The sequence below is a fragment of the Chiloscyllium plagiosum genome, chromosome 12, assembly GCF_004010195.1.
Source record: "Chiloscyllium plagiosum isolate BGI_BamShark_2017 chromosome 12, ASM401019v2, whole genome shotgun sequence".
Lineage (NCBI taxonomy): Eukaryota > Metazoa > Chordata > Chondrichthyes > Orectolobiformes > Hemiscylliidae > Chiloscyllium > Chiloscyllium plagiosum.
The window spans coordinates 37,249,379-37,261,590 of record NC_057721.1 but is presented as its reverse complement, the minus strand read 5'-3'; the positions used below and the strand labels follow the sequence as shown (position 1 = coordinate 37,261,590).

The 12,212-nt window shown below is 38.2% G+C and overlaps 1 protein-coding gene across 3 annotated transcripts in view; it reads right to left on the bottom strand.

The window, feature by feature from the left end:
• LOC122555113 overlaps positions 1 to 12,212 on the bottom strand; it is a 95,179-nt gene that overhangs the window by 39,932 nt on the left and 43,035 nt on the right. For all 3 annotated transcript variants that reach the window (XM_043700802.1, XM_043700803.1, XM_043700801.1), the window contains exons 10-14: positions 11,204 to 11,239; positions 7,317 to 7,465; positions 5,138 to 5,264; positions 1,570 to 1,712; positions 1,359 to 1,485 (exon numbers count right to left, since the gene is read on the bottom strand). In XM_043700802.1, coding sequence (XP_043556737.1) covers positions 1,359 to 1,485; positions 1,570 to 1,712; positions 5,138 to 5,264; positions 7,317 to 7,465; positions 11,204 to 11,239 — 582 coding nt within the window. The remainder of the gene's footprint in view (positions 1 to 1,358; positions 1,486 to 1,569; positions 1,713 to 5,137; positions 5,265 to 7,316; positions 7,466 to 11,203; positions 11,240 to 12,212) is intronic.

The window sequence follows — 12,212 nt, the reverse complement described above, 5'->3', positions numbered from 1 at the left end:
ATTTCTTGTGGTTGCAGAGGAAGGTGCCGGGAGTGGAGGTTGGGCTGGTGGGGGGGTGTGGACCTGACGAGGGAGTCACGGAGGGAGTGGTCTTTTCGGAACACTGATAGGGGAGGGGAGGGGAAGGAAATATATTTCTTGCTTCACCAATCATTTTACATATAATGACATATTTAAAAGTGGACTTTGAAGTTTACTATTTTCAATGTGGGGAATGAATGATTAAGTTAATTTATGGCAAAAATGGCACTGCACTTTAGATTGTTTAAAGGCCCAAATTGCTGTATTTAATTTTCAATGAAACCTAGGTGTCCTGGCTGTGATCTCCTATTGACAGGCTACACTTATCCAGTTAATGAGCAATTTCAGCAAATTCCGATGTTGAACATAAAATAGGGAGAATTTTATAGTGAAGTGCTTGTAGTACATTGCATACAATGGAGAACAGATCAGAAATTAAGTATGGTGGTCAGTAAACTCTGGATGACTTTCCATTCATTGAAAACCTAAGTTTTTCAGTGGAAACTCAAAATGTATTGACCACCTAGTTATGTAAAGGAGTCTGGACATAGGGCATATTCCTGACCATAAGAATTATTACACTGTTTGGCTGAGTAGCCCATACTACAGTACTTCAGAAATTGTCTATCAGTATGCATTTTTTGTTATTTTCCTATATCTACTAAAATGTTTACACAATTCTCTGTTTTTTATCTTCAGAAATGCCTTATCCATGTCAGTATTTAACCTTTGCTAACACAAAGCTCAACCTTTATCACAATTTGTGTGACAATTATATTGAATTATTTTGAATATCAATATAATACATTGCATAATATTTGCAGCACTGAAACAAGTCATTTGTTTCATTAGATTTGTTTTTATTCTTCACTTAAGCCTCTTTTTAGTTTTTCATCTAACCTAATCAACATATACTTCTATTCCTTTCTCCCTCTTGTAATTACTTATTAGCTCCCTAAATATAGCAAAGCTGTATGATTCAATTATGTGGCTGTATCACATTTGGATAATTCTCCAGGTAATGAAATTTCTCCTGAATTTCATGTTGAATTTATTAATCACTACCTCATATTTATAGCCTCTATTTCTGGGTTCGTGTGCAAGTGGAAACATTTTCTCTATGTCTATCCTAAATCTTCTCATATACAGAGAAATGTGTTCTAGCCCAACTTTCCTGATCTGCATATAGAACTGAGAGGTTACACCATTTACTGCATTCTCTTTATTTATTGGTGTAACACTGTTCTTGCATTTATTTCAAATAAAGTGCAACCTTCACTTTGTCTTGACTATGTACACACCAAGCAAACACTCTTACTAAAGGCAAGAAAAATTACCAGTTGTATTGGGCGTATTGACATGATTGAGCCGTCATTTCCTCCCCAGTCAGTGTAGTTTCTATACACTCCCTTTTCTAGAATGTACTGCTTTCCACAGTAATGTTCTTCATGATACACCACCCATCTAATTTAAAGATACGAGTTGAGGATTAGTTTGTGAAATGGCACTTATAATATCCAATTCTAGACAAGTTGAAAATATACTTACACTCCATTTTTCACTTCAATTGATTGAGTCACAGTTCCATGTCCAACAATTTCCAAGTTTGGAATGTCATGATTAACAAAAACAGTCTTGTCACCCTTTAAATCTGCTTCCACAAATAATGTGATTTCTGGCTTCATATAATCCTGGTGAAAAGGATAGTTAAAATGTCGTCACTATAAAAAAAACTCCACAATATCCAATGAGGGTGTAGATTTCCCAATCTGCGGGAATTATCTACCCCTTTCAATGTCCATTTGCCTCTTTTAACCCTGCAGATTACAATCAGTATATTGTCTCCAGGCATAAGAAAGGAATCACATTCAGAGTTCACCCTGTATCCTAATCCAGGTAAATCATTTGGGGATTTTACCACAATATGTTTCAATTATTAAGGGATTTAAACAAACATAATTTGTTTGTAACTCGGGTCTATTTGCATAAACAAATACTTGCATTTTGCATATTTTGTACAGCAATTTTTTCACCATGAATGGAACAAAATGAAGATGCATCTTTCAGAAAGAGATGTTAAACCACTGGCTCACTCATCCCCAGCTGGGTTGCAGAACAGCATTTGGTGTTATGAGATTCTCTTCTTCCAAGGCAGCAATGGTGACTGTGGAGAGAAGATTATATTGGGACCCACTGGATCAATGCTGTCAGACAGCAAAGGAGTGAACAGAACCTTTTTCATGTTAGGGAACCTTTACAGCAGCAAGTGCCAAGCAAGTCCAGCATGTTTGTGTGCCAGCTTGCAGAATTTCAAACTTTTCTATGATTCTGCTCTTTTCTGTTTTATAGGCAGTAGCAATTGTTGAACACAACTTGGACAGAAGCTCCAAGGTTGGAAAGAGCACAGAATGTTAATCACTTTTTATAGTCCCATTACTGACTCAGCTGACCAAGTCCGAAAGAGGATGGTGCTAGACTGGGTTTGTGGAGGTTGTGAGGAAACACAGAAGTGGAATAAACATTTGACTTTAGCCTCACTGATCTACCTGTTGCAGCTGCATCTGTCCTTGACAGTATTGGCACTGCAAATCCTTCTGGACACAAAATCCCATCTTTATATTGAGGATACTCTTCATAATAATACGGCACTACAACCATGCTAAATGCAGTAGATTTTGGACAGGAATAGCTACTCAAAACTGGGCATCCATGAGGTGACATGGATCACTATCAGCAGTGGAACTGCAATCAATCACAATCTATAACTTTATGGCCTGGCACATCCTATACTCTACCATTACCAGAAGCCAGAAGGCCAACCCTGGTTCAATGAAGAATGCAAGGGGGCTTGTTTGGAGCAGCACAAGGCATACCTAAAAATGAGGTGCCAATCTGGTGAAGATACAGCACAGGATTACTTGCGTGCCAATCTATGTAAATGTCACACAATGGACAGAGCAAGGAGCTCCCACAAACAACATATCTAAACTCCAGTCCTGCCACATCCAGTCATGAATGAGGTGGGCAATTAACTAACTCAGTGGAGAAAGAGGCAGCACAAAAATCCTCAACCTCAGTCATGGAGGAATCTCAGTACATCAATGCAAAAGATAAGGCAGAAGCTGTGGAAACAGTCTTCAGTCAGAAGTGCTGAGTGATGATCCAATTCAGCCTCTGCTTGAAGTCCCCAGCATTACAGATTCCAGTCTTCAGGAAATTCAATTCATTCCACATATCACGAAATGGCTGAAGGCACAGGATACTGAAAAAAATCTTTGGGCCCTGACGATATATCAGCAAAGATATTGAAGACTTGTGTTTCAGACCTGTGTGCCTCTGTCTAAGTCTTTTTGATCTGTACAACTTTGCTTACTATGATCTATTCATACTCCTTGTAAACAAAGGAGCTTTTCACTGTACCTCGGTACACGTGACAATAAAATCAATCAGTCAGTCAGAACTAGCTGAGCTCCTAACCAAGCTATTCCAATTTAGCTACAACACTGGCATGCATGTGACAGAAAGCAGGATTTAAAAAAGCCTAGCCAACTAGTGCACTACCAGTCTACTTTTGAACATCAGTAAAACAATGGAAAGTGTTGGCGACTGTCTGATCAAGCAGCACAGACTCAGCAATAATCTGCTCACTCATACTCAGTTTGAGTTCTCCTAGGTCATCTTCTGACCTCATTACAGTCTCTAGTCTAACCACAGATTGGAAAGCTGAACTCTACAGATGAAATGAGAGTGAATGCCTTTGGCATCAAAGCAGAATTTAGCTGAATGTGGTGCAGGATCTCGGGCAAACCTCAATTCAGCAGCAATCGGGGATAACTCACCACTGATCATCACCAATTAGCAGGGCAGCTGCTTTGCAACCCACATGTTCAATTCCTGTACCACAGAGTCACCATGAATGCTCTGCCTTCTTAACTTGCCCCTTGTCTCTGGCAATGATGACCCTCAGGTTCAACCTACCATTCGTCAGCTCTTTATAATGTGAGAACAACCTATGAACCTCTGGGAAAATGATGACTTTCACTTCACTTTCACCTGACATAAAGCAAAATATTTGTGGTCATTGGAAGTCAACCACCTTATCTCCAGGACATCTTTTCAGGAATTCCTCAGGAAAGTGTCCCAGACCCAAACATTTTCAGCTGCTTCATCCACCTTCTCTTCAATATCATGCCAGAAATGAGGATGTTCAGTAGAGATTATACAATGTCCATCACCATTCTGGAGTCTTCAGCTACTGAAGCAGTCTGTGTCTGAACAAAGCAAGATCTTGACAACATTCAGGCTTGGCTGTTGTTGATTAGTGGCAAATAACACGAGTGTCAGACAATGACCAGTTTCAAAAAGAAAGAAAGTCTAACCATCGCTCATTACCAGTCAATACTGGCATTATTATTGTTACATACCCCCATTCAGGTTGTTACCATTTATCAGAAGCTGAACTTAACCAGCTATATAAACAGTGTGGCTATAAGACCAGGTAAGATGTTTGGGAACTCTACAGCCAGTACCTCATCTCAAGACTGCCAAAAGCTTGTCCACCATCTACAAAGCACAGGTCAGGTGTGTGTTGGATAATGCTGCTCCAACAACACTCAAGAAGCTTGACACCATCCAGGACACACAGCCCACTTGACTGGCACCCAATCCAATATATTCAATATTCACTCACTCATGCACCTATGCACAGTGGCAGTTGAAGATGATTAGGTCTTGGGCACTCTCTTGAGGAACTCCTGCAGAGATGTCTTGGAGCTGAAATGGTTGACCTCCAATAACCATAAATATCATCCTTTGTGTCTGGTGAGAGATGTGCACCATCTACAAGATGCACTGCAGTAACTTACAGAGTCTATTTCAACAGCACCTTCCAAACCCACAACAACTACCTTAAAGAAAAACGAAAGCTGATTAAACAATCCCAATTGGCCGTGCAATATGTGATAACAATGTTTATGCACAAGACAGAAATATAATTCTGACCACCTTTTTTCCAAATTCAGAGATGCATTATGGTGCACAGATAGGAATAGACCTAAAGAAGACATTTGATATGAATAGGAATGAATCAAATAGTCTAATGTGAAAGGTAACTTACTGCCTGAATGTATTGCATGGATTGTACTGTACTGTCAAATCCACCCCATGCTTGCCAATCCTCATACTCTCCTTCCTCCAATAGGTACTGGTGACCACTGTAACATTCCTTTTCATAACAAACCCAGCTGAATAGTAAAGAAGAATAAATTTATTATATTGTTTAAAACAATGTTGTTTGTAGGGATGTATTACTTTTTAAAAACATAAATAGATTTCCTTCTATACATTACAGATATTCTTTCACTTTCTTCATCGCTGTAAAACAGACAGTTGCAGATAAACCATTTGTTCATACCTAGTATTCATCTTAGTTGGAAAGGAAGTAGAAAATTGATGGCCCATGAACTATGTACATTTGTGTCAATAGTGAAAATTGTCTCAAAGAGCCAGTGGAATATTTCTCAATCAGTGTACAAAGAAATATTAAAATAAATATTCCCAGTTAATTCAAAGAATTTTCTTTAATTTACACATACAGTTAAGAGTCAAGCAACTACTTTGCTGTGTATCTGGAGTTACATATAGGCCAGATCAGATGAGGATGGCAGTTTCCTTCCATAAAGGGCCTGAGTGGACCAGATGGGAGTTTATGATAATTGACATAGTTGGCATTTGGGTAGTTTTTTCATTTCAGATTTTTATTCAGCTTAAATTTCACCATCCCACCATGGTAGGTTTGAACCCATGTCTTTGTCCTAGGGTTCTGGATTACTCATCCAGACAATACTACTCCATCACCACCTCCCCTTATTCATAAGTCAATGAAGTCTGGTGCAGGTACAGCAAACAATTAGGAAAGCAAATTATATGACAAACATCATGACAAGAGTATTTGAGTACAGGAGTAAAACTGTTTCATTATAATTGTATAGAACCCATGGTGGGACAGCACTTGAAGTATTGAATATGGTTTTTGACATCCCTATTTAAGGCAGGATGTAATGGCCATTGAAGGAGTACACCAACTAATCCCCAGGATTATGATAAGAGATTGACAAAACTGAGCATGCATTCTCTACACTTCTGAAGAATGAGCAATGATTTCATTGAAATCTACAAAAATTATAGAGTGACAGGGTAGTTGCTTAAGAATGGCTCTCCTGGTTGGTTAGTCTAAAACTGGGGAACACAGTTTCAGAATAAGGTATTAACCATTTAAGACTGAGAAGAGAAGCAATTTCCTCAATCAGGATTAATCTGTGAACTTTTGGAGTTCTCTACTCAGAGGGTTGTGAAAGCTTAATCATCGAGTGTGTTCAAGGCAGAAATTAATCATTTCTGGATGCTAATGACAAAAGAAGATTTGGATTGATTGAGAAAAATAGACTCAGGGCAGAAACATCTATTTGTTTGAATGTACACGTTCGAGAAGCAGAGCAACCATTCTCCTGCTGTAATTTCCAATTTTTATAAGAAAAATCATTCTAAAAACAACCATAGTCAGTTCCATACAAGTAAAAGTTACAGTCTGTTGAACAAAAAGTGTTGATGTAAGCATCAATGTAATTTTCTCTTGTAAAGTCATGAGTCTGGAGCTCTCTTCTTCAGATAGCAGTGGGGAAAAAGGTTATTGAATAGTTTTAAGGCAGAACTAGATGATCACCAAGGAGACCATGGATTACCTGCTAATCTGTTGACAGAAGATATTTATAAAACACTCATTCTTACTTCTGGGCAATGATTAAACATAACATCTATTTTTACATTATCTGTCAAATTTTGAATGTTTCTGTTTAATTATTTAGGGCTAACAGTAACTTAATAGATATAGGCAGATTACATTATTGACTTCAGTGTCAAAGGGCTAAATTATCACCAATGGATTCTGCTTTTATTTATGATCATTTGAGATTTGACAAGCTGAATCAAGCTTGCTGCTTTGTCTATTTCTTGTCAATGTTACCATTAGCTTTATGCTTGTGAACAAAATTACTTTAAAAATATGTACAAAACATCTTGAAATTCACATTAAAATTCCAGTCATTAATTCAAAATACATAATTAAGTATGAAATATATCCACACTGTAAGTAATCTAATCTATATGCATATCTATGTATGATTTTGTATGTATATATGTGTGTGTGTATGTATATATTATATATATATATATAAATTATATAATTTACCAAAATACTGTGGTTTACTTCTTTAAAATTATTTTCTAACAATACTCACACTCCACCAAGTACTTTTACTGAACCTATTCCATTAATGTCATTAATGTTTAGGTCAGGAACATCCTCCCAAAGACTTTTCAAATTTGATGTATCTTTGCAAATTTCCTTGGAGTGTCCATTAAAGAATGTTTTTTCGAATATTATAACCTAAGTAAGAAGCAAAAGCAATCACATTTTACAAAGTTTAGCCTAACAAAGTTAAGATTAGTTTTTACTTGGTGTGTTGTTTCACAAAAATGTCAAATTCTTAACTTGTAAAGAATCTGATGAATGCCATTTTCAAATTTTTTTCGAAGATTTTCCAGAAATTTATGGGTGGGATTGCTCTGCAATGAAATTACATTGTAAATCTAACCAAAACAAAAATTATACTTACCACAGGCCATTGGAGGTTGCAGAGCACCTTCTGTAAATATTACTTAATTGATTTAGAATGAACATTAGAACCAATTGTATTTGGCCATAACTGATTTCTGTGGTCATCATTACTAAATTCAGATCATCAATGTAGATTAGAAAAACCATTCATTCCAACTTCATGTACAAAACAGTAATTTTATCACATTGGCCAAGATTTTTTGATGACTTCAAACCTTTTGCTATGTGCAAACATCCTCTAATTGTGTTTTGAAAAAGTACTTGCTGAAGTGCAATCTATATGCAGCAGTACTATTGTGAGCTCAAATATTATTGTTCTGTTGTCAAGGTTTGTCTTGAGGCAGAGCTAAAATTTACTTGAACACTCATTTTCCATTGGTTCTGAAGGAGATCATTGTGTAATTATTCCAGGAAATAGAGTCAGCACCATGCCTAGGTTTTTGCCAGCCTGGAGAACCTCTCTGGCAAAAAAGGCAAAAATGGCCAAAAACTGTTAGTTCCATCTCTGAAGAAAACACGTTCTATTTTCATGGGGGAAACAAAGTGGGTGAAGCACATTTCTTGCACATGCACTTTATCAAAGCAGCTAGCCATTTAAATTATTTGCTCCCACCAAATTGGGATTTTCAGAGCCTTGGAGTGTGAATTGCAAATTGTACAGATTAGGCCTGGCCAAAGCACATCTGAACATTGTGGATTCATCAACAGAAATAAGATAGACCCTTTGGATTTGGTCCTGGGACATCTTTGGTGGTCAGGTGCTCTTGGGGAGGTAAGATACCTTCTGAACTTGTGAAAAACAGGCATAAATGGGTGTAAAACGTGCATAAATGCATTACTGTCAAGCTCATTGGAATTGTCAGTAGACTTGTCAAAATAAACAGTCAAAATTGTTGAAAGCAAGACAAAGAGATTTGTCAAAAGCATCATGGAGTTGTGAAAAGTGCAAGCACCCCTGTCAAGGGAGCTGTCAAAAATGTCAAGAAGATCAGTCAGGAACACCCAACTTGGAAATGTCAGGCTGTCAGAGTATGAAAAGTCCTGCTACTTAACTCTGAAAAAAACATGCTTGGGTATTAAAAGAAAATTTCTTGCTATTTCATTCTGCTAACACAAAACTAAGATTTTTCAGTATTGGATGACTGCTGCATGATTTATTTCAGAACCATCCATTATTACAATAGAGAGAGTGCATTTTTTCATTTTGATTAACAGCTATAAATGAAAGGTTCTTTGATGAGGGACTATGAACTCCAAAGCTTGTTCTTATAAAGAAATGTCCACTAGAATGAAATGTTTGCTATTATAACGCTTTAAATAGTTGAAGGTATGCAAAAATGGAAAATGTGTATTTGTTATTTTTCAATGCAGTGAATCATAGAAGTGATTGCTGGGCCTCTTGATGAGATATTTGTATCATCGGTAGTCACAGGTGAGGTGCTGGAAGACTGGAGGTTGGCAAATGTGGTGCCACTGTTTAAGAAAGGTGGTAAAGACAAACCAAGGAACTAGAGACCAGTGAGCCTGATGTCGGTGGTGGCAAGTTGTTGGAGGGAATCTTTAGGGACAGGATGTACATGTATTTGGAAAGGCAAGGACTGATTAGGGATAGTCAACATGGCTTCCTGTGACCAGTGCAGTGCCACAAGGATCGGTGCTGGGTCCTCTACTTTTTGTCATTTACATAAATGAGTTGGATGTGAGCATGAGAGGTACAGTTAGTAAATTTGCAGATGACACCAAAATTGGAGTTGTAGTGGACAGCGAAGAGGGTTACCTCAGATTACAACAGGATCTTGACCAGATGGGCCAATGTGCTGTGAAGTGGCAGATGGAGTTGAATTCAGATAAATGCGAGGTGCTGCATTTTGGGAAAGCAAATCCTAGCAGGACTTATATACTTAATGGTAAGGTCCTAGGGAGTGTTGCTGAACAAAGAGACCTTGGAGTGCAGGTTCATAGCTCCTTGAAAGTGGAGTCGCAGGTAGATAGGATAGTGAAGAAGGCGTTTGGTATGCTTTCCTTTATTCGTCGGAGTATTGAGGACAGGAGTTAGGAGGTCATGTTGCGGCTATACAAGACATTGGTTAGGCCACTGTTGGAATATTGTGCGCAATTCTGGTCTCCTTCCTATCGGAAAGATGTTGTGAAACTTGAAAGGATTCAGAAAAGACTTAGAAGGATGTTGCCAGGTTGGAGGATTTTGAGCTATAGGGAGAGGCTGAACAGGCTGGGGCTGTTTTCCCTGCAGCGTTGGAGGCTGAGGGGTGACCTTATAGAGGTCTACAAAATTATGAGGGGCATGGATAGGGTAAATAGGCAAAGTTTTTTTCCTGGGGTCAGGGAGTCCAGAACTAGAGGGCATAGGTTTAGGGTGAGAGGAGAAAGATATAAAAGAGACCTAAGGGGCAACTTTTTCACGCAGAGAGTGGTATGTGTATGGAATGAGCTGCCAGAGAAAGTGGTGGAGGCTAGTCTGTTTCCATGCTGTACATCTCTATGACTCTGTGACTCTATGGTTCTATGCAATGAACTCTCAGAACTATATATAACTTTATTTTATCTCAATCACTGCATGGATCCTGAGGTGGATTCGAGATAAGTTGATGCAGTAGGCATTAGGGCAAAGGGTAGTGGGTAGGAATATGGAATGGCATAATTTGGCAGAATAGGTGAACAAAGAACACTTGAGAGAGATTGGAGAATAGGCAGAGATAATAGGTTGTAATGGAGAGCATGGAGGCCATGGGATAGACATCGGTTGACATGGAGTACCATGAAGGATATGCAGAGGGGCATCGTTATGCATGGAGGGCATAGGTGGTGACATGGATGGATCATAGAATGGTATATGTACGTGTGTGGGAAGCATTCATGAAGTGCCAGGGCTAGAGGGCTGTTCTTTCGTATTCTTTTTTGTGTTAGACTTCAACACAGGCTGGAGCACAGAGGCATGCTTTTCGCCCAGCTCATGGCTCACACTTGGCAGCCTCCGTTCTTGTTCTGGGATTGCCCAGCCCCAACCCTGGAATGAAAATCTGACCTTTGGGCCATTTTTTATCCAGGTTTGGTTTGCAGAACTTGAGATGGGAGTGAAATTCACCACTCCAGTCTCTATCAACCAAATTCCATTTGAGAAATTGCAACAGAATATAAATAACTTAAGTCTATATTAAGCTCCAAGTTGTTTGCCTCACTAATGCAGCATCTGTAGTTTGAAAAATAATAGGGCAGATTTTATTTTCAGATGTTTACTGTTTTTAAATCAGCAGTCACTTGCAAAGTACATGAGAATTATTTGATTTTACAACAATGAATTAACAACAAAATTTTGCTAAGTCAGAAATAACTGAGCACATTAAAAACTGTGTCAGAATGAGCCAAACATTGGAAAGTTGATCCCTGGAGTTATTTGTTTCAATTTAGTGACAGTAAGGGTTGGCAACTTGCGAAAGAAAACATCCTGTCACTGCTGTTCCGTTTTGAAATTAATGGACTGATACATACCTTAGGAGCCATAGGCCTTTCCACTTTCAGTCCACCCTAAAAGAAAAGAAATCAAAACGTAGCTGTATTTTATTAATTTAACAGAGTTCTTTGTACTTACAGAACATGAACAAAATGGAATGACACTTTGTCATCAAATCACAGTATTGAAGTATAGTTACAGCACAGAAGAAAGCCATTCAGTCCACCAACTCCATGCTGGCTTTCTGCAAGAAAACTTTAACTAGTCCTACTTACCCACCCTTTCCCTATAATTTTTTTTAACATATATCTTTTCTTGCAGTGTTTATTCATATGCTTTTTGAAACCTATGATTAAATCTGCTTCCAGTCCTCTTAAGGCAATGCTTTCCAGCTCCTAATCACTCATTCTATTAAAGACATTTCCTTCATGTTGTCTATTTATTTTTGCTAAGCAACTTAAAACTGTGTGCAATGGTTTTCTATCCTTTTGCCAATAGGAACAATTTCACTCTATCTGCTCTGTCTAGACCTTCATCATTTTGACGACCTCTATTACATCTCCTCTCAAGCATTTCCTGTAAGGAGAGAAACCCCAACATTCTCCAATCTGTCCACAGAAGTAAAGTCTCTCAATCTTGGAACTATTCTCATAAATCTTTTCTGCCCCCTCTCTAATGTCTTCACAGCTAATGTGCGTGTCCAAAATTGTACAAAGTTGAGGCAGAACAAATGTATTGAATAAGTTTAGCAAACTTCTTTGTTTTTGTACTCAAAGGGGAGAATTCTACCAGCCCTGAAAGATGTGGACAATGGAGAGTCAGATGGGAAAATTGGGAAAATAAGGCAAGGTTGGAAATTTGAAATCCTTAACGTTAAGAAAAAGAAGTCTGATTTTGCATCTATGGCTTGAACTGAGAGGTGAGAACCTCAGTAAGGTGGTGGGGGGGAGTTAGTTTGTATGCGTTATCATCTCACTATTACTTTTTTTCACCTCGTTTATATGCCAAAATAACACAAAGAGCTGCGGATGGCTCACGGGACTTGCT